At 42.4% G+C, this 22,301-nt stretch overlaps 2 protein-coding genes and 1 pseudogene across 2 annotated transcripts; all 3 read right to left on the bottom strand.

The window, feature by feature from the left end:
* Positions 1–893: 893 nt before the first annotated feature.
* On the bottom strand, positions 894–5,267 carry LOC141756597 (uncharacterized). The gene is made up of 4 exons (XM_074616460.1): positions 4,943–5,267; positions 2,754–3,193; positions 2,376–2,642; positions 894–1,919 (listed from the first exon to the last, which is right to left on the bottom strand). The coding sequence occupies exons 1-4, from the start codon at positions 5,265–5,267 to the stop codon at positions 894–896; spliced, it is 2,058 nt and encodes a 685-aa protein (XP_074472561.1).
* A 9,829-nt stretch (positions 5,268–15,096) lies between these two features.
* LOC141756596 (trace amine-associated receptor 1-like) lies at positions 15,097–16,098 on the bottom strand. The gene has a single exon (XM_074616459.1). The coding sequence runs from the start codon at positions 16,096–16,098 to the stop codon at positions 15,097–15,099; it is 1,002 nt and encodes a 333-aa protein (XP_074472560.1).
* A 2,674-nt stretch (positions 16,099–18,772) lies between these two features.
* On the bottom strand, positions 18,773–19,744 carry LOC141756595 (trace amine-associated receptor 1-like; annotated as a pseudogene).
* Between the last annotated feature and the right edge of the window lie 2,557 nt (positions 19,745–22,301).

Raw genomic sequence — 22,301 nt, 5'->3', positions numbered from 1 at the left:
AAAATTACTTGTTAACACAAATTCCTTTTAACACCACTAATTTCTTTAACGCATTAATGAAACTTGTGAAATGAACCGACGATGAAAAATCCGACGGACCGCCGTTTGTCACTACCGAAATGGCTCAAAATAAATGTATAATAAATATGCATATTATTATAACTATTTACTTACTGACTTATTTATTTATTTATTAAACTTTTTTGCCCAGCCGCTTTTCAGAGGATCATAAAGTGAACGATGGATATAAATGGAAATTAGAAAAATCAGCAAACAAATTTTGAGAGCAATCTCAAACTTTTTCATGTCAAAGACCTCCAAAATCTATGTCAAATAGACCACAGACCATGGATGTAAGAGGTTGAGCCCTGGTTGATAGCCGGTTATTTTGGTACAAAGACATTGATACATCCACCACGATACAGGCTTACAGCATACAGCCCATGGGTGTATTGTAAAATAATAAAAGTGATGAATTACAGCCAATATATTCATTATTACAGCCACATACAGCTAGCAGGAAGCTGGCAGAACCAGATATGTCATAAAAGCGTGCAGGGTGGTGCAGCTTCCTTTTAATTGTAAAGTAATGTTCAAAGACTGAAATTGTTGTTCAGAATTATGTCACTATCAACATACGGAGACAGTGTCTGCAGAAGGATAATAACTGAATACAAACTGAGACACAATGAGATATATGGATCCTACATTTATTTACAGACATTCACACTGAGATTACATCTCATACATCTGTACAAACAGATACTGTATAGTACAGTGGAAATTTTGGTGTAAATATATGACATGCAGTGGAAAAGAGGAGCTAAACTTAAGGGTCAAACCATACCATGGGTGATGTACAGTATATATCATGTCAGCACTACATGTCACAGTCAAAAAAGTTTATAATTAGTGAAATTACCTTGAAATATTTTGCCAGTAATGATCATTCTGAAAGCTGTTCGAAACCAGGTGTAAAAGAAACCATAGACAAATGGATTGAGCATTGAATTTGACCATCCAAGCCACTTAAACATTTGAATCACAGGCGGTGGTATTGCGTTATTATTGAAAAGGTGAAAGGAGATACAAAGAAAGAAAGGAGTCCAACAGATTAGAAATATTCCCATCACAATAGCCAGAGTTTTAGTGGCCTTTCTCTCCATTTTACTGATAGTTGTTCCAGACTTTTTGTTTTGACATGTTGTGTTCTGGATGCTGCGTGCCTGTCTCTGTGCCACCATAAAAATCTTTAGGTAGATGGAGAACATTACGATAGCTGGGAGGTAAAACGTAAAAATTGCTCCCATAATTGCAGTAGGCTTACTTTTATCTTGAAATAAAAGACATATATTAGATTGCCCTTTGCTCAGTCCCCAAATTGTGTTTCCAATTCCAATTAGTGCAGAAACAGTCCAGCTCACTAGGATCATGTTGACAATAGTACGGACATTTATTTTACTTCTGTACCTCAGAGGCTGACACACTGCGTAATATCTGTCAACAGATATACAACACAGGTTCAAAATAGAGGATGCGCACAGAAGCATATCAAAGGTGCTTCGTACCTTACAGAGTGAGTCGAGAAAACAACATGAGCATACAGCCAGTATAACACTAAAAGGTAAAACTAAAACCCCAACAAGCAGGTCAGCCAAAGCCAGAGAGAGGATCAGATAGTTTGTAGGAGTGTGGAGCTGTTGGAAGTAAATGATGGAGATTATTACAAGAAGGTTTCCACACATTATAAGAACTGATAAACAGCCGACGAATATACATAATAAATATGAAGTTGTAACTGCTGTCATGCCAGATATATTTGCTGATTCATTACAGAAATCATCAGACCTGTTGAGAAAGGATTTAAGTTCCATGCATAAATGATCACTAATACTGAGATAACATTTGCAACAAAATGCCTTTAATCAAGAAAATATAACAGTATCAGTTTTCTGTATAGAGAGATTTTTCAGTGAATGTTAGAGCTCGGTATGTTTCACACCATGCCTATTAATCCTAGTTTGTGCATCTGTACTGACAGGGGTCCTTAGCCTCTGTGCAGCTGAGCAGTATTCTGAGATTATATTTATTTTTTCTGGACTCATTAGCATATCAGGTTCAAGGGAGTGGCATTTAATGTAGACTAAAAATGATGAGTAATCTTACAACTCCTTGTGTATGTGCATGTGTGTGTTTAATTTACCACACATGAAGTTATCTTTTAAATGGATCACTGCAACTTTAAGAAACAATTTTATTGTGGTGGCTGTGGCTTTAAGCTTGGGGCACATATACAACCTCAGTGGTCTGAAGCCAGATTGAAACGTTTCGTAGAGCTCATGGTTGGCCATATGTTGATGGAGTTGGGCGGCCACTGCTCTTTCCAGAATTTTACTCAGGAAAGGAAGGTTGGAGATCGGTCGGTAGTTGTTGCTGTCATCCCGGTCCAGACCTGGCTTTTTGAGGATGGGAGTGACTGATGCCATCTTGAGGCTGTCGGGTACAAGACCAGATGCCAAGGAGGAGTTGATGATGTTCACCATAATGGGGCACAGGGCAGGTAGGCACGCCTTGACCAAGGCTGTGGGCATGGGGTCCAGAGAACAGGTGGAGGCTTTGGCCTTAGTGACCAACTTTGCGACCTGAGGAGCACATACAGGGGAGAAGAAGGAGAGGGAGCACTGAGGCAGGCGAACATCCAAGGGAGCCACGCCCAGTGGCTGAGGTGTGTGTGGAGGGAGGTGGGCAGGCACCAGGAGCTGCTGATGGATGGACTCGACTTTGTCCTGGAAAAAGTCCAGGAACTTAGTGCAGAGGTCGGGGGCACCTGAGGGGAGGGGGGGGTCGAGGGGGCGAAGGAGCCGGTTGATGGTGGAGAACAGCAGTCTGGGGTGGTTTTGTTGGTTGGTAATGAGGGTGGAGTAGTACTGTGTTTTGGCCTGGGAGAGAGCTACTTTGTAGGCCCTCACATGCTCTTTATAAGCCTCAAGGTGGACAGTGAGGCCAGATCTTTTGTAGCGCCTCTCCAGTTGACGGCCGGTGGACTTCTGGGTGCGGAGTTCAGTGGTGAACCAGGGGGCGGGACGGGTATAGGAGACAGTCCGGGTTTTGAGGGGGGCAAGGGAGTCAAGGCTGCCGGATAAAGTGGCGTTGTAGTGGGCAACCAGCCCATCAGCAGAGCTGTCGTGTGGATCTGAGGCCAGATGGGTCGCTATCAGGTCGTTCAGAGTTCAATTGGTCCATTTGACGAAGTCATCAACTACAGGGCCATGGCTGCTCTCATTGCCCTGAAGAAGACTGACAATAACAGAGTCATCCGCATACTTTAAAATAGTTAGATTTTTAAAAGTGCTCTGACACATATTAGTGTGAAGAATAAAAAGCAAGGGTGAGAGCACACACCCTTGTGGGGATCCAGTTGAAGAGCCCACTTTGTTTGATACAAACCCATTAACTCTGACTCTCTGTGTTCTGTTGGTTAAAAAGTCTAAAATCCAGCCCACAAGGTTGTTACTTAAGTTAAAATGTTCTAACAGCCTGTGGGTTAAAATGTGTGGTTGAATTGTGTTAAAAGCAGAGGAGAAGTCAATGAATAAAAGCCGGGCATGACACCCATTTCCCTCCAGGTGTTTAAAAAGCAGGTTAAGCAGAGTGAGTGTGGCGTCCTCCACTCCTCTGTTAGGCCGATATGCAAACTGCAGCGGATCAAGTGCGTGTGCGGTGATGTTTAAAATTTCTGACCTTACCAGTTTTTCAAGAGTTTTCATTACGATGGAGGTCAGGGCAATTGGTCTAAAATCATTTAAAATTTTGGGACATTTTGATTTAGGAACCGGGACAACAACAGCATCCTTCCAGACTTTGGGGACGTGCTGTGTTTCTAAAGATTGATTAAAAATATAATTAAAAACTGGGCTCAATTCTTTTGCACAAGACTTCAGTAAACGGCCGCAGATATTATCTGGTCCAGGGCTCTTGTTTACTTTTGTGCGGAAGAAAGCTTTTTCAACATCCTTTTGGTTTATAGGAAAGTGCTGATTGTCCTGAAGTCTGAGGCTCAGTTCCTGAATCTCTTTCCCAAAATCAAACACATCAAAACGATTATAAAAACAATTAAGAGAATTAGCAAATTCAGTATCTGAATCAAAGCTAATTAAAGTGACGTTTGTGCTATTTTTTGTGCTCTGGAGGCCAGCAATGGTTTTCATGCTGGTCCAAGCTGACCCAAGATTATTAGCAGCCATTTTGTTTTCCAGGTCTAATTTATAGCTCTGTTTTGCCCTCAAAATTTCAATTTTAAGCTCCTTGGTGGCTGAGTATAAGTCTGATGCACCTCCCTGTTGAAAGGCAAGTTTCTTTTTCTTTATGCTAGACTTAACTGATTTGGTGACCCATGGCTTATTATTGGGGTATATTTTAACCCTCTTACTGGGAACAATCATGTCTCTACAAAAAGCAGCATATGAGCATGTAACATCAGTAAGTTCATCCAAGTCATCACAGGACTGCTTAAACATATCCCAGTCAGTGCAGTCAAAGCATTCCTGCAGGGAGAGCACAGATTCATCAGTCCACACTTTGACGTCCTTGGTTTGCGCTTTTTCCCTCTTTAAAACAGTGTTGTAAATGGGCAGAAGATGCACACAGTTATGATCTGCAGAGCCCAGAGGGGGGAGAGGGAGTGATTTAAAAGCGTCTTTAATTGACCCGTAACAGAGATCCAAAGTCTTATCCCGCCTGGTTGGACAGGAAACATATTGGTAAAAGTTCGTTAGGGTCTTTTTCAGAGATACATGGTTAAAATCACCCAGTATAAAGTTGGGAGCATCAGGTGAAATAGACTGCAGTTTTTGAATAACGTCAGAGATGGTGCTGGAGGCCGAGGCAGCGTTTGCCTTCGGGTGGATGTACACCGTCGTTATGAAAAGTTGAGGAAACTCACGGGGCAGGTAAAAGGGACGCAGCGACACAGAGAGAAGTTCAACATCTGGCGTGCAGATTTGATCTCTGACAGTCACAGAGCTGCAGTATCGTTTGTTGACATACAAACATACCCCGCCTCCTTGTGTTTTCCCCGTCACTTCAGCCTTACGATCCAGACGAAAGGGAGCCCCAAAACCATCGATGAGCAGGTCGATGTCCTGGTCTCGCTCAGTGAGCCACGTCTCTGTGAAGGCCATGATGCAGCAGTCCATGAAGTCCTTTTGAAAGCGGACATTTCCCTGGAGTTCGTCCACTTTGTTCCTCAGGGACTGTACGTTTCCCATAATCACTGAGGGCAGAGGGATCCTGGTGAGCCGCTGCTTCCTTAAGCGAAGTCTGACGCCACCTCGTTTTCCCCGCTTCCTCTTCTTCCTTGTTGAATCACTTGTTTTACAATTAAGATCCTGATTAAAATCCTTCAGGATGAACTCTGGCAGTTGTAATGTGACATTTGTCACGCGAGTTAAACTCGCACAGTTCAGCTGCAGCAGAAAGTCTCTGGAGTACGTGTACAGTGGATTGACAGCTCCGCTGACATCGCTCACAAGTAAAAGATAAGACAAAAGCCACAACAGGGCAGGATAAAAGAGATCCATTTCAGTAAGCGGAAGTTGAGTACTTACGAGGGACACGTAAAACCACGTAGAAACATTTAAAAAACAAATATAAAAACATCACACGGACGCCAAACTCTCGCTGCCGGTCGCTGCGTGCGCATGCGCCCTGAGTCCGTGGTGCACGGATATCGGCCGCTTCGCCAAGGATATTTGCCTTTTAATGGCCATTTAACTTAATGATAAATGTGATTTGTATTTATTTTAGACAGAGAAAGGTTAAGAAACGTGTGATAATTTGTAAATAATAGTAATAATCCACAATTAAAACTCAGTACTATATTCATTCATGGAACTTTCCAAGTCACTCTATGTTCTAGAACACTGTCCGGCACATATTTCAGAATAAAAGCCTCGCGTTAACAAATGAAGGGATTCTGTCCACAGAAAAAACGCTTGAGGGCTTTTATTTCAAAATGAAAGCAGGAAGTGTTGATTTAAACCCTATACTTTATCGATTCATGGAGCTCTCAAAGTGACTGCGTGTTCCACAGCACTGACTGCTCATATTTCAGAATAAAAGCCTTGTGTTAACAAATGAAGGAATTCGGTCGATAGAAAAAACGCCGGAGGGCTTTTATTTTGAAATGAATGCAGGAAGTGTTGATTTAAAAATAATTCTTTACTTTTTTCCTCTCCGTAACATGTTCTACAGATAGACATCAAAACTGTAGTAAAGTCTTGCTGATATGATGTTAATATACTGTCAATAGATCACTTTCACTGTCTGTGACATATTCTACAGATGTCTAGACATGTAAACTGTAGTAATCTTGCTGGTATGGTGATAATATACAGTCAATAGATCACCTTCACTGTCTGTTGCTGCAGTGAGACGCAGCTGAGACGTGCGCGGCTCGCGTGAAAAATAGGCGAGACCTCTATTCTATAAATAGAATCGAAAATAGAATAGCGTTTGACGCGCGTCTCATGCAGGCGGTGTGGCTGCTCTAATTTGTTAACATGGACGCCGAAATAAAAAACAACATGCCATGCAGCCGCCACGCGCTCCTGACGTTGGATGTGTGTCCACCATGTAAGTGTGTGTGGGGGGGGTCATCCTTTAATCACAAGGTTGGCAGCTCGAACCTGTATAACATGTCCGCATGTCCTTGAGCGAGACACTGAACCCCAAGTTGCTCCCCTGGCGCTGACAGCAGCCTACTGCTCCCAAATGCTTAGGGTTAAATGCAGAGGTAAAATTTCAACTATGTACCGGTACTTTGCTACATTTCAAGTCACATCTGTTACAGAGTAAAAGCAAAGGTCACATGAAAGAGTCCTGACAGTGGAGCTGGCTGGGCTTATGTGCTGTGCACAAGGAGCCTTTTGCTTCTCCCGAGGGAACGCAAGGCAGGTGGGGCATGAGTCGGCCTCGGCCTGATGCTGCCAGCCACGGCAGCAGAAGCAGACGTCCTGGCCATCCAAGGGCGGCAGATGATTATTTTGGGCACAGATGGCGGAGGATTTAAGGCATGTTGGAACAGAGCAGTTGAATATTTTGGTAAACACATATCTCTGAAGTAGCTTTTGATCAGGCCCTGGATGTGATATGGGATGTGGTAGTCAAACTGTGGGGAATGGACCCATACATGTTTTTGTACGATGAATTCTTTCACTGCCCTCTCTTGATTTGCCGCTGCCATTGTACTTGTTGGGGATGCAGATAGGAGCTGGTCTATTTATTAGAAAATATTAAAGATAATTATCAATATCAATAAAATTAATATTAATAAATTATCAATATATAATAATAACAGGGCACAAAATGACATGGCACATAAGCTCAAAAGACATTAAAATGTCTATCAAAAGTAAATATTTATCAAAATAATTATTAATTATATTGAACAATATGATTTCATTTATATTAAATCATCCTCGGGGCACCATTCTTTGAAACAAAGAGGAAATGATAGCATATTAATGTAGTCTCATAGATAAGTCTCATTAAATATGCTAAACTATCAATTTGTAACTTTGATTAATAATTAAATTAATAACTATAACCAAAATAGATAGTAAAGGTTGAAGGATATTGGAGTTCTTGACACAGCAATGGTTGGCATTATTCACTCGTGTACAATATAAGACAGACCAGCATGTATAATCCACAAACATTTATTTACAAGTTAATAAAGGTTTAAAACACAATATTAATCTAACTAAATAACTAAACTAAACAAACCAAACACATTGTGAGCATGTGTATGTTTTTGTGTGCGTGTGAGAGAGAGAGGGAGAGGGACAAAGACAAGATGGCTACTTGTCTTGCATGGCCTACAGACAATACGTGCATAATGCATTGATGATGTGACTGTTACAAAAACTGTCAAGCTGCGTCCCACTGATAAATCTTGGCTGACTGGGGAGGTTCGCTCCTTACTGAGGCTTCGTGATGCTGCATTCAGATCTGGTGACACTGAAGCGTACAATATGGCAAGGAACAACCTAAAAAGAGGAATCAGAGAGGCGAAAAGGGCATATGGGAAAAAGCTGTCCAGCAATTTCACCGACACCAAGGACACAAGGCGCTTATGGCAGGGATTCCAGACAGCTACAGGCTACAAGCCTACTGTACGGGCAACGGACAATGACCCCTCCCTACCAGATAACCTCAACACCTTTTTCTCTCGGTTTGAGATTACAGACAACAACAGAGCAGCACAAAGGCGGGCACTGCCTCCCACCAACCAGGCACTGCAGCTGACCGCAGACAGCGTAAAGAGGGTCTTCTCCAACATCAACCCTCGAAAGGCTGCTGGTCCAGATCACATCCCAGGTTGTGTGCTGAGGGAATGTGCAGAACAGCTGAAGGATGTCTTCACGGACATATTCAACATCTCCCTCAACATCTGACTACCGCCCTGTAGCCTTGACCCCTATAGTCATGAAATGCTTGGAGCGGCTTGTCATGAATCACATCAAGTCATGCCTCCCAACAAGTTTGGACCCATTGCAGTTTGCATACAGAGCGAACCGTTCTACAGAGGATGCCATCTCCACTCTGCTCCACCTCACTCTGACGCATCTGGAGAACAAGAACACTTATGCCAGGATCCTGTTCATTGATTTCAGCTCGGCATTTAACACAATCCTGCCCCAACAGCTCATTGAAAAGTTGTTTTTGCTTGGTGTGGATCCTGGCATGTGCAGATGGATCTTGGACTTTTTGACAGAGAGACAGCAGACAGTCAGAGTAGGCAGGCACCTGGGTAGCAGAAGGTCCGGCCACTACGCACCGCCATATGGCGGACCATAGAGGTACTGATAACAAGCACCGAGGGAGGGCGTTGTCTCTCGTTGAGCACACCTGAGCCTCCAGGGGTGTGGTGGTGGTGGGATGGAGCCCGATGTTGGGACCCCCGTTGATGGATAGCCGCTGTGTCAGGATGTGTCGATGAAGGACCGGGTTGGGGGTCTTGGCGCTTGGTCCGCTGGAAGCCGAGGTTTGAGACAGAGAAGATGGTGGAAGGTGGGAGCATTCCTCCAGGGGAGGAAAATCCTGCAGACTCAGGATGTTGAACTTGTTGGCCAGAGGGATATCCACAGGTGGAGGAGGAGGAGACGGGCGCTTTGCAGCATGTTTCCCCTTGCAGATTACAGACCAGTGCTCTGGTCTGTATGGGGTCGAACTCACCGGTGCTTCCACTCTGATCCCGCCGATGAGAGAGCATGCCTCCGCTCGGACATGACATAGAGAGGTGCTGGCTGTTGTCTTGGGCTTTGCTTTTTTCAAACACCACAACTCCTCGGGTTCGGTTGAAACAGCCCCAGACTCTGGTTCTTCTGCGGTGATGGATCCAGACCACGGTAGAGTGGTGTCGTTACTGCAGACAGACAAGCCCAGAATTACCAATCTTTTAGCTTGAGCCGCAAATTATAAATTATTATTTATTTATATTCTCATTATATTATTATTTGTATTATTATTATTCTGTGTTATATCATTAAAAAAGCATGTGAATAGAATATATATTTATGAGTTTTAAATTTGACTTTCAGACTTTAATTAGGTATCACAAACATACTTGCTAACTTTGAGACCTAAAAAAAAGAGAGGATTTCTAAAACTAATTGGAGGGTCTGGGGGTCCGTCCCCAGAAAAAATTGAGTTTCAGAGACTTTGTTTCCTGCATTCTGGTGACTTTAAAAGAGTGAAAATAACAAAATAATAACTTCACTGCAACTGCATTTTATGTTAAACTTTTAATTTAACCTTTAACTCCCAGGGAAGAAAACTGAATAATTGGCCCCTCTGGTGTGAACTTCAATGTTGTCAAAGTGTCAGACTGTTGGATATGTGGAGGGAGTGAGTTCCAGAGCCTGGGAGCAGTGCAGCTGAATGCCCTAGCACTCATGGGTGCTAAGATGTGAGGTGGGGTTGGGCAGAAGACCAGCTGAGGATGAGTGCAGGGAATGGGCTTCTCTCACTCACTGAAGGTCCTTTCAGACACAACATGACAACGCCACCACTGACCTCTGAAACACATTGTTTCTAACGGCTTGCGCAGCGCTGCGACGGCTTTTCACTGCACTGAACAAAGCTGAACTCTGGCCCCTGCTCGCTGTGGAGAGCGCAGCTTAAACATGAGCTCAAACTGAGCTGTGTCGCGAGCACAGACTGCTCTCTTCCCCTGAGAAAAGACAGTTGGTGAAGCTCTGTTGCCGTCCGGGTGGCAACAGTAGGGACTTAACACACTGTTCAGTTCCAGAAACAGGTAAAGATAACGAAAAGGAAAAAAAAAGTGTGAAAATTTGACATAAATCGGGAGAAATACGGGAGAATTGTGACTCTGGGAGGAAACCGAGAGAAAGCAATGAAAAACGGGAGTCTCCCGGGAAAAACTGGAGGGTTGTGTGTGGCTGGTTGCTCGATGCTAAGTTGCTTTCACTGGAAGTCCGAGAGTGGAATATCCCTCTTGTAAATTTGTAACCACGGCGATAACATGGTGTTCACCGTGTGTCCTCGGGAGAAATTAATGCTTTCAAGAGGAAGAAACTCTAAATTTCCGCCATGGGTAATACCAAGGAAGAGAGCCTCCATTTTCCTGACTTGACACAGTGAACGCCATGTTGGTGAAAGTTTATGAAGATGATACTCTGATGACCCGTTCCTGTGAAGGCAGCATATGGAGCAGCGCTACAGAAAGCTGACAGAAACACGGAAGTAAAGATGATACACCGTCTCATCTAGTTGTATTGGTGTAAACTGGCAGGTTTTCTAATGTTGCAGACCACATTCTTTTGCAAGTAGTTGCAACTTTCAACTCATGAATCTTTGGTGTAGTTCAAACGCCCCCCAAGAACACCTCAACGCCCCCCTTACAAAAATATTTCTTCCAGCGCCCCCCGATGTCCTCTGAACGCCCCCTGGGGGGTGGTACCACCCCCGTTGAGAAACACTGGTTTAGGGTAAGAATATCAGGGAAAGCCAACTAGAGGCAGTGTAGGACAGGTCATGCTTTTGCCATGGTAGGAAAAATGACATTGTGACTGGAAAGGTCTGATTTTGCATAATAATTAGCCATGTGCTTCTGTTCTGGATAATGGGCTCAGGACATTTTTTGGCACCACCTAGCATTACTACAAAAGATAAACGAGTATTTCATTAGTTAACTGCATTTTTCTCTTTCAGGATTATAGGTTACGTTACAAAAAAAAACAGATCATAACTATCACATACTATTTTCCCAGTGCATGGAAGTCCTGTATGTTACTACATCATAGTGTGGGGTAGTGTTAGTAGCTCTGTCCTGCTCTTTATTGGAATCGGGAAAGTTTATACTTCAGCAACCCCGACCAAACTTGTTATGCAATATGGCATTACATTCAGTTGTCATGTTCTGGCTGTGCCAGTCTCTTGGTATTATTTACTTTTATGTGATTTTGGATTTGGTGTCTTTTATATGATTCCGGTGTTTCCTGTTTTATTTTGGTAATTCATTCCTCCTGTGTCTTGTCTGGTTTTACTTCCCACCTTTGTTTGTTTTCCCGCCTTTTGTTGATTGTCTGCCCCGCCCTGATTTGTTTCACCTGTGTGTAATCATGTCTTGTATTTAAGCCTGTGTGTTCCCGTCTGTCCTGGTCGGTTCGTTTGTCTCTCCAGCCCCGTCTACCTTGTCCTCCGTGTTCCTTGTTTCCTCCTGCTCTGATCCTGGTCTTCCTCGTGTTTCCCTGGTTTGTGATTTTTGGTTTTGGTCCTCTGTTTGGTTTTTGTTGTTTGTTTCTATTTGTTCTTTTGTACTTGGTTCCCCTCCCTGCCTTTTGTTGTTTTGGATTTTTTCAGCTCTATTAAAGCTCGCTTTTATTTCTAACTACCTGTCCTGCCTGTTACTCTGCGATTGGGTCCCCTTTGTAAACTCCACATACGACATCAGTATCTTTTGATGAAAGGGTTAACTCTAGAGTTATCAGTTACCCCCAAATTTCAGTAATTAAACCGGTCTAAGTCTAATGAACATAATCCATAAAATGATGGGCACAACTTATACATTAAGACCCAGATGTTTAAGTTAATTTTTCCTTTAAGATTTTAGCTTCTATAGTGGAACAGCACAGTAGTCAGGCAGATTGGTGGCAAACATTTTGAAAGACAAATAAATCAAAAAATCAACTCTCTGTTGCATGTGCAAACTGTGTGAAATGGTTTAGTTGTATTACTGAAAATAAATATGTTGTCTTAAAATCCAACTATCTTAACTTACAGTATATTTAGTTTGGCTTTCACAATTTGTTTAAAGTCTGATGCAATGCTATTATGCAAACTGACACCTCTCTCATTAGAGATGTGAATGACTTTTGAGTTTTTGGTCCCTGAGCTGCTCTGGTGGTGCAGAGAGCTCTTTCCCCCAAGGTATGTTGTATAAGCAAACTATCTTAATTGTCACTAGGCAATTATGTAATGTTTATATTTTTCCAACAAAGTTACAAGGTGGAAAAAACAAGAACAGATGAGTAACAACAACAATGACATGACAAGGTGACTGCAAACATTATTGTACAAGAGTCAGGGGCATGTCAGGCACATTAAGGAGAGTAGTTGTAGGCAGCTTGGGTTTTCATCAGTAACCAAAAGTTTCAATGCCAAGCATGTTTCACAATAAAAAAAATAAGCATCAAAATATTTTCTGAGATAACTTCCATGTCTCGCCTTTCTTCTCAGGCAAACCTTTCATGCTGAAAGCAGACAGCCTAGCCTCCTTCCACAACACTTCCCTAGTCATTCTGCTTTGTTACCTATTGTACCACTTTGCGGTGGTGCTAGAGGGAAAGTCAGGGGATCACCAAAATCATCAGGATTCATAGTCTAAGAAGCATGAATATCTGTGCCAAATTTTGTACCCATCAATCTAGTAGATGCTGAGAAATTTCACATGATACGTGAATATTTTGGCCTGATGGTGGCACTAGAAGAAAAATTGAGTATCAATATGGCTTAACCACTTCAATGAATCGCCACATGGTGGAGGGGTTTGTGTGCCCCAGTGACCCCGGGAGTTGTGTTGTCGGGGGCATTGGCTCCTGGTAGGATCTCCCAATTCAGTGTGGTCCGAGGGAAAGGGCCAGACTGAGAGCGATTCACAGACCCTTTATGAATCAGACCCAAAAGAGTTGTGGAACTGCACCTGCAAAAGGGAGACCAGGGCCCCCTTCTGGACATGGGAGGGGAGCGTCTGAGGACCTGGCCTTGGGACATGGGGCCCGGCCGGGCACAGCCCGAAAGTTCAACATGGAGCCGCCACCCTGTTGGCCCACCACCAGCAGGGATAGGCATTGGGGTCAGTTGCTATGTGAGCCGGCCGGCAGGCGAAGGCAGGTACCTAGGTGTGTTGATCACCAGCACTGCAGACTGACTCTAGGTACTTGGAATGTCACCTCTCTGTCGGGGAAGGAACTAGAGCTGGTGCGGGAGTTGGAGCGGTATCAAATAGATATAGTTGGGCTCACGTCCACGCATAGCTCTGGTTCTGGAACCAAATTCCTGGAGAGGGGCTGGACTCTTGTCTTTTCCGGAGCTGACCAGGGTGAGAAGGGCCAGGCGGGTATGGGGATACTCAAGAGCCCCTGGCTGAGCATCACTGTGTTGGAGTTCTCTCCAGAGAATGAGAGGGTCACCTCTTTGCAACTGCGAGTCGCTGAGAGGAAGTATCTGACTGTTGTTTGTGCTTATGCACAAAGGGTCTCCACTCCCACCTCCGGAAGATTTTTTTGCGCATCCCGGGGGAGGCTGGGGACATGGAGTCTGAGTGGGCCATCTTCAAAGCCTCCATTGTGGAAGCGGCTGCTCGGAGTTGTGGTTGGAAAGTTGTCGGTGCCTGCCTTGTCGGCAACCCTAGAAGTCCAAGTTAAGTCTCAAGTCTTGGGTGACAAGTCCAAGTCAAATCTCATATGGTTGTAATAAACATTCTGTCATCTGCTGCATGCCATCCCATGCATGCCATTTAAAGCATATACTGTATTATCACTCCTTTATCTAACATACAGTATCAATATACTGGAATTTATAGCTTTGATACAATACCTTGAAAAATATTGATATTAAATACCATTTTAAATACCACGGGGAATAATTGAAATCGAGGGCATTCAATTTTAGATTTTACTAAAAGATAACTATAACAAGGCCAAGTTAAATGCATTAATCTGGTGCACTTTGAGAGCAAAATTAAGAGGCTTGATCTATGAAGAACTTTGTGCTCTTGTAAACAACTTTGTGCTCTAGTAAATTATTTAATCATAAACACAGTGGTTGTATAGATATGAATGGTGATTACGAGGATAAAAATAAGTCCCATAAAAGCATGGTGAACGACACAGGGTGCCGTAAAGCTCACCGTCAGAGCCGCGAGCCACCTTCACCCCAGAGCTCAACGATAAAGCACGTAAACATGTTCTAGTAGAAACCCAAAGTAGAAGCATGAACCTGAATATAAGCATAACAGGTCCTCGTTAAACAACTAAAACACAGCCATAAATCTTTGATCCATGTTGTTCATAACTGGACCTTTAATGTTATTAACTTTGTCTGTAGGCTACAACACAACAAAATAGGAAATAACAATAAACAATTTGTACATACCAATAAATAAATTGTGAAATAAAGAGTTTATAAATTTGTTTATTTCACTAATAGTTATGTTATGTAGCAAAAATATAATCAGCCTTAACCAACCCCTAAGTTAAATGCATTATTTGCCCCGGCATTTGACCTCTGTGCCCTCAAAAATTGACAATACCAAAGGCTAAGTGGCCATGCCCCTAAAGTGATGAAATTCCAGGCCTAGTTTCTGCTGGAGATATATCCATATGGAACTTATAATTCCTTCTTAGCATACTATGTTACAGTACAAAGTGGTGACTTTAAAAATTGTTTATTTTGTGTTATCAGCGCATGGTATTGTGATGCTTAAGAATCTGCATTTCAGTGACAAAGTGTTGGTCTGTTGTTCCACCCTAATGAGCATGTACATATTTATTCTAGAGAGCCATAATTTAATCAAAACAGTTTTGAGTTAGCAAAATCACCTTGAAATATTGCTCCAGAAATGATCATTCTGAAAGCTGATCTGAACCAGCTGTAAAAGAAAGCATAAATAAGTGGATTCAGCATTGAATTTGACAGTGTAAGCCAGTTGAGTGTTTCAATCACTGAAACCGGTGGGGGATTATAAGATAAAGGCTGAAAGACAAGGAGAAGAAAGTAAGGAGTCAAACATAAAAGAAAAACTCCCATAACAATAGCCAGAGTTTTGGTGGCTTTTCTTTCCATCTTACTGACGGTTGCTCCAGACTTTGTGCTCTGACAGGTTGCGTTCTGGATGCTGTTCACCTGTTTCTTAGCAACAAGGAAAATCTTCAGGTAGATACAGAGCATTATGATCGCTGATAGGTAAAATGAAAGAACTGGTCCCATAGTGTTTGCCATTATAATATCAACTGAGCACATTTCTTCACATGTTCCTTGGCTGAATCCTGCAATTGTGATGCAAATTCCAATTAGAACAGAAATCCCCCAACTCACCAGGATCATGATCACAGTAACGTGAACATTGATTTTAGTTGTATAGGTCAGAGGCTGACACACAGCATAATATCTGTCTATGGAAATACAACATAAATTCAGAATAGAAGATGTGCACAGTGTTACATCGAAGCTGTCTCGTATTTTACATATTACATGTTCATGATGCAGACATGAGGTTACAGTGAATGCCATGCTGGAAGGAAAAACTAAAACTCCAACAAGCAGGTCGGCCACAGCCAGAGAGAAAATAAGGTAGTTGGTAGGGATGTGGAGCTGTTTGAAGTACATGATGGAGATTATTACAAGAAGGTTTCCACATATTGTGGCGACAGATAATAAGCCAAGGAAAATATATACTAATACACATATAATGGAGGGGTTGCTTGTAAATACATAACTTGTATTATCTGATTCATAGCAGGGATGTATGTTATTAACAGTGTAAGTCCTGTTGACAGTCACTTCTGGTTCCATGATTTCTGCAAAAATAATCTGTGGTATTTATTTAATATTTAAACATTTATTAGCCCAGCATTGATGTACAACTACAGGAACAACAATCTTCTAAAGAAAACAAGACATTTATGATTTTTAGTTCATTTGAGCTTTCCAATTTTTGTCCCTTACCTAGTAACACCTCAATATAATCCATGCAAGGACAGTGTTATGTGTCCTTAGTCAGTGTGCCACTGCACAGAGGTTATTGACGTGGTTCAGTATTTATAACCCCTTATGTCATTACCTAACTGAACACGAGATGTGGTCATCCAATCAGATGTGGGTACCTACATCCTGTTTGCATGAGATACAAAGATAAAAAATGATGAGTAATGTTACACGAACTGTGTGTTTGTGTGTGTGAGTATTTTAATGACCATTCTCATGTGTTTGTATCGCTACTCTCTCTGTTGTCTGCCCTTTGACCAGCTTGTATTGGGGAGAATCTGCTGATTTCTGGATGGTTGGTAACCAATAACAACACAAATGACGATCTGTGACCGAGTCATCTTCCCCCCGGGCCTCTCCGAGCCTAAATGGTATAAGTTTTCCAATGATTTGAAAATGGCCAGAGTAGTTCCACTTTATAATAAGGACAGTAAAACTGAGGTTGGAAACTACCGCCCTGTGTCTATCCTTGGATCTATTTCCACGGTATTTGAGAGATCAGTTTTCAACCACCTTAGTAGAGTACTGCCTTCTGAACACAGACTATTTTATGAACTTTAGTGTGGGTTCAGAAAGGCCCATTCCACTGATACCCGTCTTATTTACCTTTATGATCAGGTGGGGATGGAAAGTGAAAGAGGTAACGGTAACACTTCATTCTACAGGTCCGCACAATTCATGGTAATTACGTGATAATTAGCAAGTAACCTATTTGTCAGCTGCATCTCTTCTAGAGATTCGATGTCTTGCCTATTTTGTTTTCGACATGTCGAAGGTGCAACATTTAGACTACTTACAGAAATCTTTTGTTTTAGCTTTTGTAGCCGATCGTTACGTTGCGCCTATACTTTACGATAATAACACGGAGGCTCCGCAGTCTGCATCAAGACGGCCTCCAACCTTGTCATCAACAGTGCATGACCGCTTCACTGCTTCCGTTCCACCGCTTCACAGTAAACTCCCCGGACACATACACTGGAACACTGCTTACTAGAGGGAACCAGTAACCTTCACTAAGAGGCAACTCAACAAGCTGCAGCTTCATGATAAATACTAACGTTACAGCCTTTAGTCTTGCAGCCCGTTTAATAACGAGGTTCGGTAACTATCTCCAAAGTGTTTATTGCGCTTGTTCATATTGCAATGATGATGAAAATACGATTTATCGGTCAGCACTAATATGTGCACTGTACCAGGAAATGAACTTCATCAGCAGTAAATTCTCCCAGGCTCTCGCACTTGGTGGCGGAGGCTAGTCATCTGTAATAGCTACAGTACGAGAATGTCTTAGTTTGCCTTGATGTTTCTATTAAAGTTTAAGGTCTCTAAGCCCACATACATGTTTCATCAAATAATAAAGAATATATGAAAATGCTCGAAGCATTAAAGCTACAGTTGGTATCTTTAATGAAATTAACTTTCTGTCATATTGACAGTGGTATCTGAGACAGATAATCTGTGAAATAATCAGGTTCCTTGCCTCCTTTTAGTGCTCCTAATGGTATTTTCAACATTCCACCGTGCCCGAAGGAAAACAACTTATCAGACCCGAGGAGTCTCTAACGCAGTGTCAATCACTGCCCGTGAATTTCTGTCAAACTGTCAAACTAGGAAGAGCTCATTAAATATGAATCAAGATTATGTTGCTGTAATGGCTATTTCTCACCTCAAATGTGTTCAGAAACATATTTTAGTAAACTAGAAAATGAGAGTTTGTGACCCGGCCGCAATGTTGAAAACACTTGAGCCAAAACCAAACGCCGCCCACCGACTTGAGCAAACGTTCTAATTTTACAGCTATATGGTACACTAAAATATGTTTCTGAAAAAGTGAGGAATAGGCATTACAGTAACAGAATCTTGATTCTGTAAAATGAAAGATTTGCTCAGGGCGGTGCTTGGTTTTGGCTCAAATCTTTTCAACATGGTGGCCGGGTCACAAACTTTCATGTTACAGTTCACTAAAATATATTTATGAAAACATTCAAGGTGAGAAATAGACTTTACAGTACCAGAATCTTGATTCATATTTGATCAGCACTGCTTAGTTTACAGTTTGATTGGAGTTCAAAAACTTCACAAGCAATGATTGAAATTGTTAGAGACTCCTCAGCTCTAGAGACTCTGATTGGTTGTTTTTCTTTGAGAGCGGTGGAGCCTTGCAAATTCCATTAGGAGCACTAGGAGGAAGAGGTAGCCCTCTTCCTCCTAGTGCTCCTAATGGAATTTGCAAGGCTGTCAGGATATAGTGACAGTTTGAGCAAATATGACAGAAAGTTATTTTTATTTTTATTTTGCCTTTTTTTATTGATTTATCCCTAGCATACCATGTAACAATACACAGTGATGATTTTACTTTTTTTTATTGTGTTATCAGTGCATGGTATTGTGATGCTTAAGACTCTCCATTTCAGAGGGAAAATATCATTCTATTGTTCCACCCTCAATGGGCATTTATATATTTTAGCGAGCCATAAAATAATCAAAACAATTTTGAGTTAGCAAAATTACCTTGAAGTATTTTTCCCGAAATGATCATTCTGAAAGCTGATCTGAACCAGCTGTAAAAGAAAGCATAAATAAGTGGATTCAGCATTGAATTTGACAGTGTAAGCCAGTTGAGTGTTTCCATCACCGGAACCGGTGGAGGATTATAAGATAAAGGCTGAAAGACAAGGAGAAGAAATTAAGGAGTCAAACATAAAAGAAAAACTCCCATAACAATAGCCAGAGTTTTGGTGGCTTTTCTTTCCATCTTACTGACGGTTGCTCCAGACTTTGTGCTCTGACAAGTTGTGTTCTGGATGCTGTTCACCTGTTTCTTAGCAACAAGGAAAATCTTCAGGTAGATACAGAGCATTATGATTGCTGGAAGGTAAAATGAGAGAACAGGTCCCATAGTGTTTGCTATTATAACATCAACTGAGCAAATATCTTCACATGTTCCTTGGGTGAATCCTGCAATTGTGATGCAAATTCCAATTAGAACAGAAACCCCCCAACTCACCAGGATCATGATCACAGTAACGTGAACATTAATTTTAGTTCTATATGTCAGAGGCTGACACACAGCATAATATCTGTCTATGGAAATACAACATAAATGCAGAATAGAAGATGTGCACAGTGTTATATCAAAGCTGTCTTTTACTTTACATATTACATGTTCATGATGCAGACATGTGGTTACAGTGAATGCCATGCTGAAAGGACAAACTAAAACTCCTACAAGCAGGTCGGCCACAGCCAGAGAGAAAATAAGATAGTTAGTAGGTGTGTGGAGCTGTTTGAAGTACATGATGGAGATTATTACAAGAAGGTTTCCACATATTGTTGCAAAAGATAATAAGCCAAGAAAAATGTACACTAATACACATATTGCAGATGGGTTGCTTGTAAATACATAACTATCTGATTCATAGCAGGGATGAATGTTATTAACAGTGTAAGTCATGTTGACAGTCACTTCTGGTTCCATGTTTTTTTATTTCTGCTATAATAATCTGTCATATGTATTTAATATTTAAACATGTATTTACAACTACAGCAACAACAATCTTCTAAAGAAAACAAGACATTGATGATTTTCAGTTGATTTGAGCTTTCAAAGTGTTTTCCCTCACCTCAATATAATCCATGCAAGGACAGTGTTATGTGTTCTTAGTGTGTGCCACTGCACAGAGGTTTTGGACGTGGCTCAGTATTTATAACCCCCTATGTCATTACCTAACTGAACACAAAATTTGGTCATCCAATCAGATGTGGGTACCTACATCCTGTTTGAATGAGATACAACGATACAAACTGTTACATAAACTGTGTGTGTGTGTGCGATTTTTTTATTGACCATTCTCATGTGTTCGTATCTCTTCTCTCTCTGTTGCCCTTTGACCAGCTTGTATTGGGGAGAACCTGCTGATTTCTGGATGGTTGGATACCAATAACAACACAAATGACGACCTGTGATCGAATCACCTTCATCCCGGGCCTCTCCAAGCCTAAATGGTAGATTTCCAAATGATTTGAAAATGGCCAGAGTAGTCCCACTCTGGGTCCGAAATTAATACATTTGCCAAGCAATAAAAAAGGGTAGATTTTTCGTTTGGTGATTAAATCTCAGGAGGCTAACCGCCACATATTACACAAACGCAGAAAGGTGTTATGCCTTCTTCGGCCCTAGCCTCAACCTCAGTTCCAGCTCCGGCCTGCTGTCTTCCAGCCGGATTGCCGTCTGGGGGCTGGATCCCCTGGAGCGAGGCGTGGGATTTTCGGAGAAAGAAATCTAGGCTGCCCAGTGTCTCAGCTAAATTCAGGCCTGCTCCTGGATCAGGGGTCCAGCCGAACCCTTCTCCATGGATGAAGGGGTCCGGTCGACCCCTGCTCCAAGCATCCTGTCGGGGGTCCGGTTGACCCCTGCTCCACGCATCCTGTCGGGGGTCCGGTCGACCCCTGCTCCACGTCTCCTGTCGGGGGTCCGGCCGACACCTGCTCCACGTCTCCTGTCAGGGGTCGGGACAACCCTTGCTACTCCAGTTGGGCCGCTACCACCTGCTTTTCCAGTTGGGCCGCAACCACCTGCTGTTCCAGTTGGACCGCCACCATCATCCGCTCTTATGGTTGGGCCGCAACCATCACCTGTTCCAGCTGGTTCGCCGCCTCCGCAGCCTTCACCTGTTCCGCCTTGGCTTCAGCCACGCCCTTAGTTGGTTTCAGCCCAAAGACCCTGTCCCTTTTACTGCTGGGCCGCAGCCCCAAGTTCCCGGGTTTTCCGGCTCTGTTTTCTGCTCTGTCTCCAGGCCGTCCGCCCGAGTTCCCCAGGTCTGTCCTTGCTTTGCCACCGGGCCGTCCGCCCGAGTTTCCCGGCTCTGGCTCTGCTCTGCCCTATGGGCCGTCCGCCTGGGATCCTCGATGCCTGCTTGTCCCGCTTGTTTGCCTTGTCTCCCGTTATACTCGTCACTCCTGCCATGTTTCTAGTGTTCCTCCTGCCCGTGTATTTTGTGTCTTCTGGTTTGTAGTTTGGTTTTGTTCTCAGTTTGGTATTCGGTGTGTTTCGTTTGTACTTCGTTGTTTCCTTGGATCTGGACTCGTTTTTGTCAACTTTGTTTTATAGCATCAGCTTTGGATATTAAAAACTTGTCTTTCATTGAATTCACCTGCCTGTTTTGGTCTCTCTGCATTTGGGTCCACCTTTAAAACAACAACCTTGACTGAAGGAAAACAACCAGTCAGACCCGAGGAGTCTCTAACGCAGTGTCAATCACTGCTTGTGAATTTCTGTCAAACTGTCCAACTAAGAAGAGCTCATTAAAAATGAATCAAGATTATGTTGCTGCAATGGCTATTTCTCACCTCAAATGTGTTCAGAAACATATTTTAGTATACTAGAAAATGAGAGTTTGTGACCCGGCCGCCATGTTGAAAACACTTGAGCCAAAACCAAACACCACCCACCGACTCGAGCAAACCTTCTCATTTTACAGCTAAATGGTATGCTAAAATATGTTTCTGAAAACGTGATGAATAGGCATTACAGTAACAGAATCTTGATTCTGTAAAATGAGATTTGCTCAGGGCGGTGCTTGGTTTTGGCTCGACTCTTTTCAACATGGTGGCCGAGTCACAAACTTTCATGTTACAGTACACTAAAATATGTTCATGAAAACATTCAAAGCGAGAAATATACATTACAGTACCAGAATCTTGATTCATATTTGATCAGCACTGCTTATATTAGTTTACAGTTTGATCGGAGTTCAAAAATTTCACAAGCAATGATTGACATTGTTAGAGACTCCTCGGCTCTGATTGGTTGTTTTTCTTCGAGCGGGATGTAACCTTGCAAATTCCATTAGGAACACTTGGAGGAAGAGGACTACTACTGTCAAGATATGGTGACAATTTTTTAGGTTTATTAGGTTTAAGGGAAAAGGACTTTATTTATCACAACAATTTTAGTGATAAGAAAAAATGGTGGGGGCGGTACATTGATGACATTCTATTGTTTTTGACTG

The sequence above is a fragment of the Sebastes fasciatus genome, chromosome 18, assembly GCF_043250625.1.
Source record: "Sebastes fasciatus isolate fSebFas1 chromosome 18, fSebFas1.pri, whole genome shotgun sequence".
In the NCBI taxonomy this organism is placed as follows: domain Eukaryota; kingdom Metazoa; phylum Chordata; class Actinopteri; order Perciformes; family Sebastidae; genus Sebastes; species Sebastes fasciatus.
This window is presented reverse-complemented; position numbering and strand designations above follow the sequence as displayed.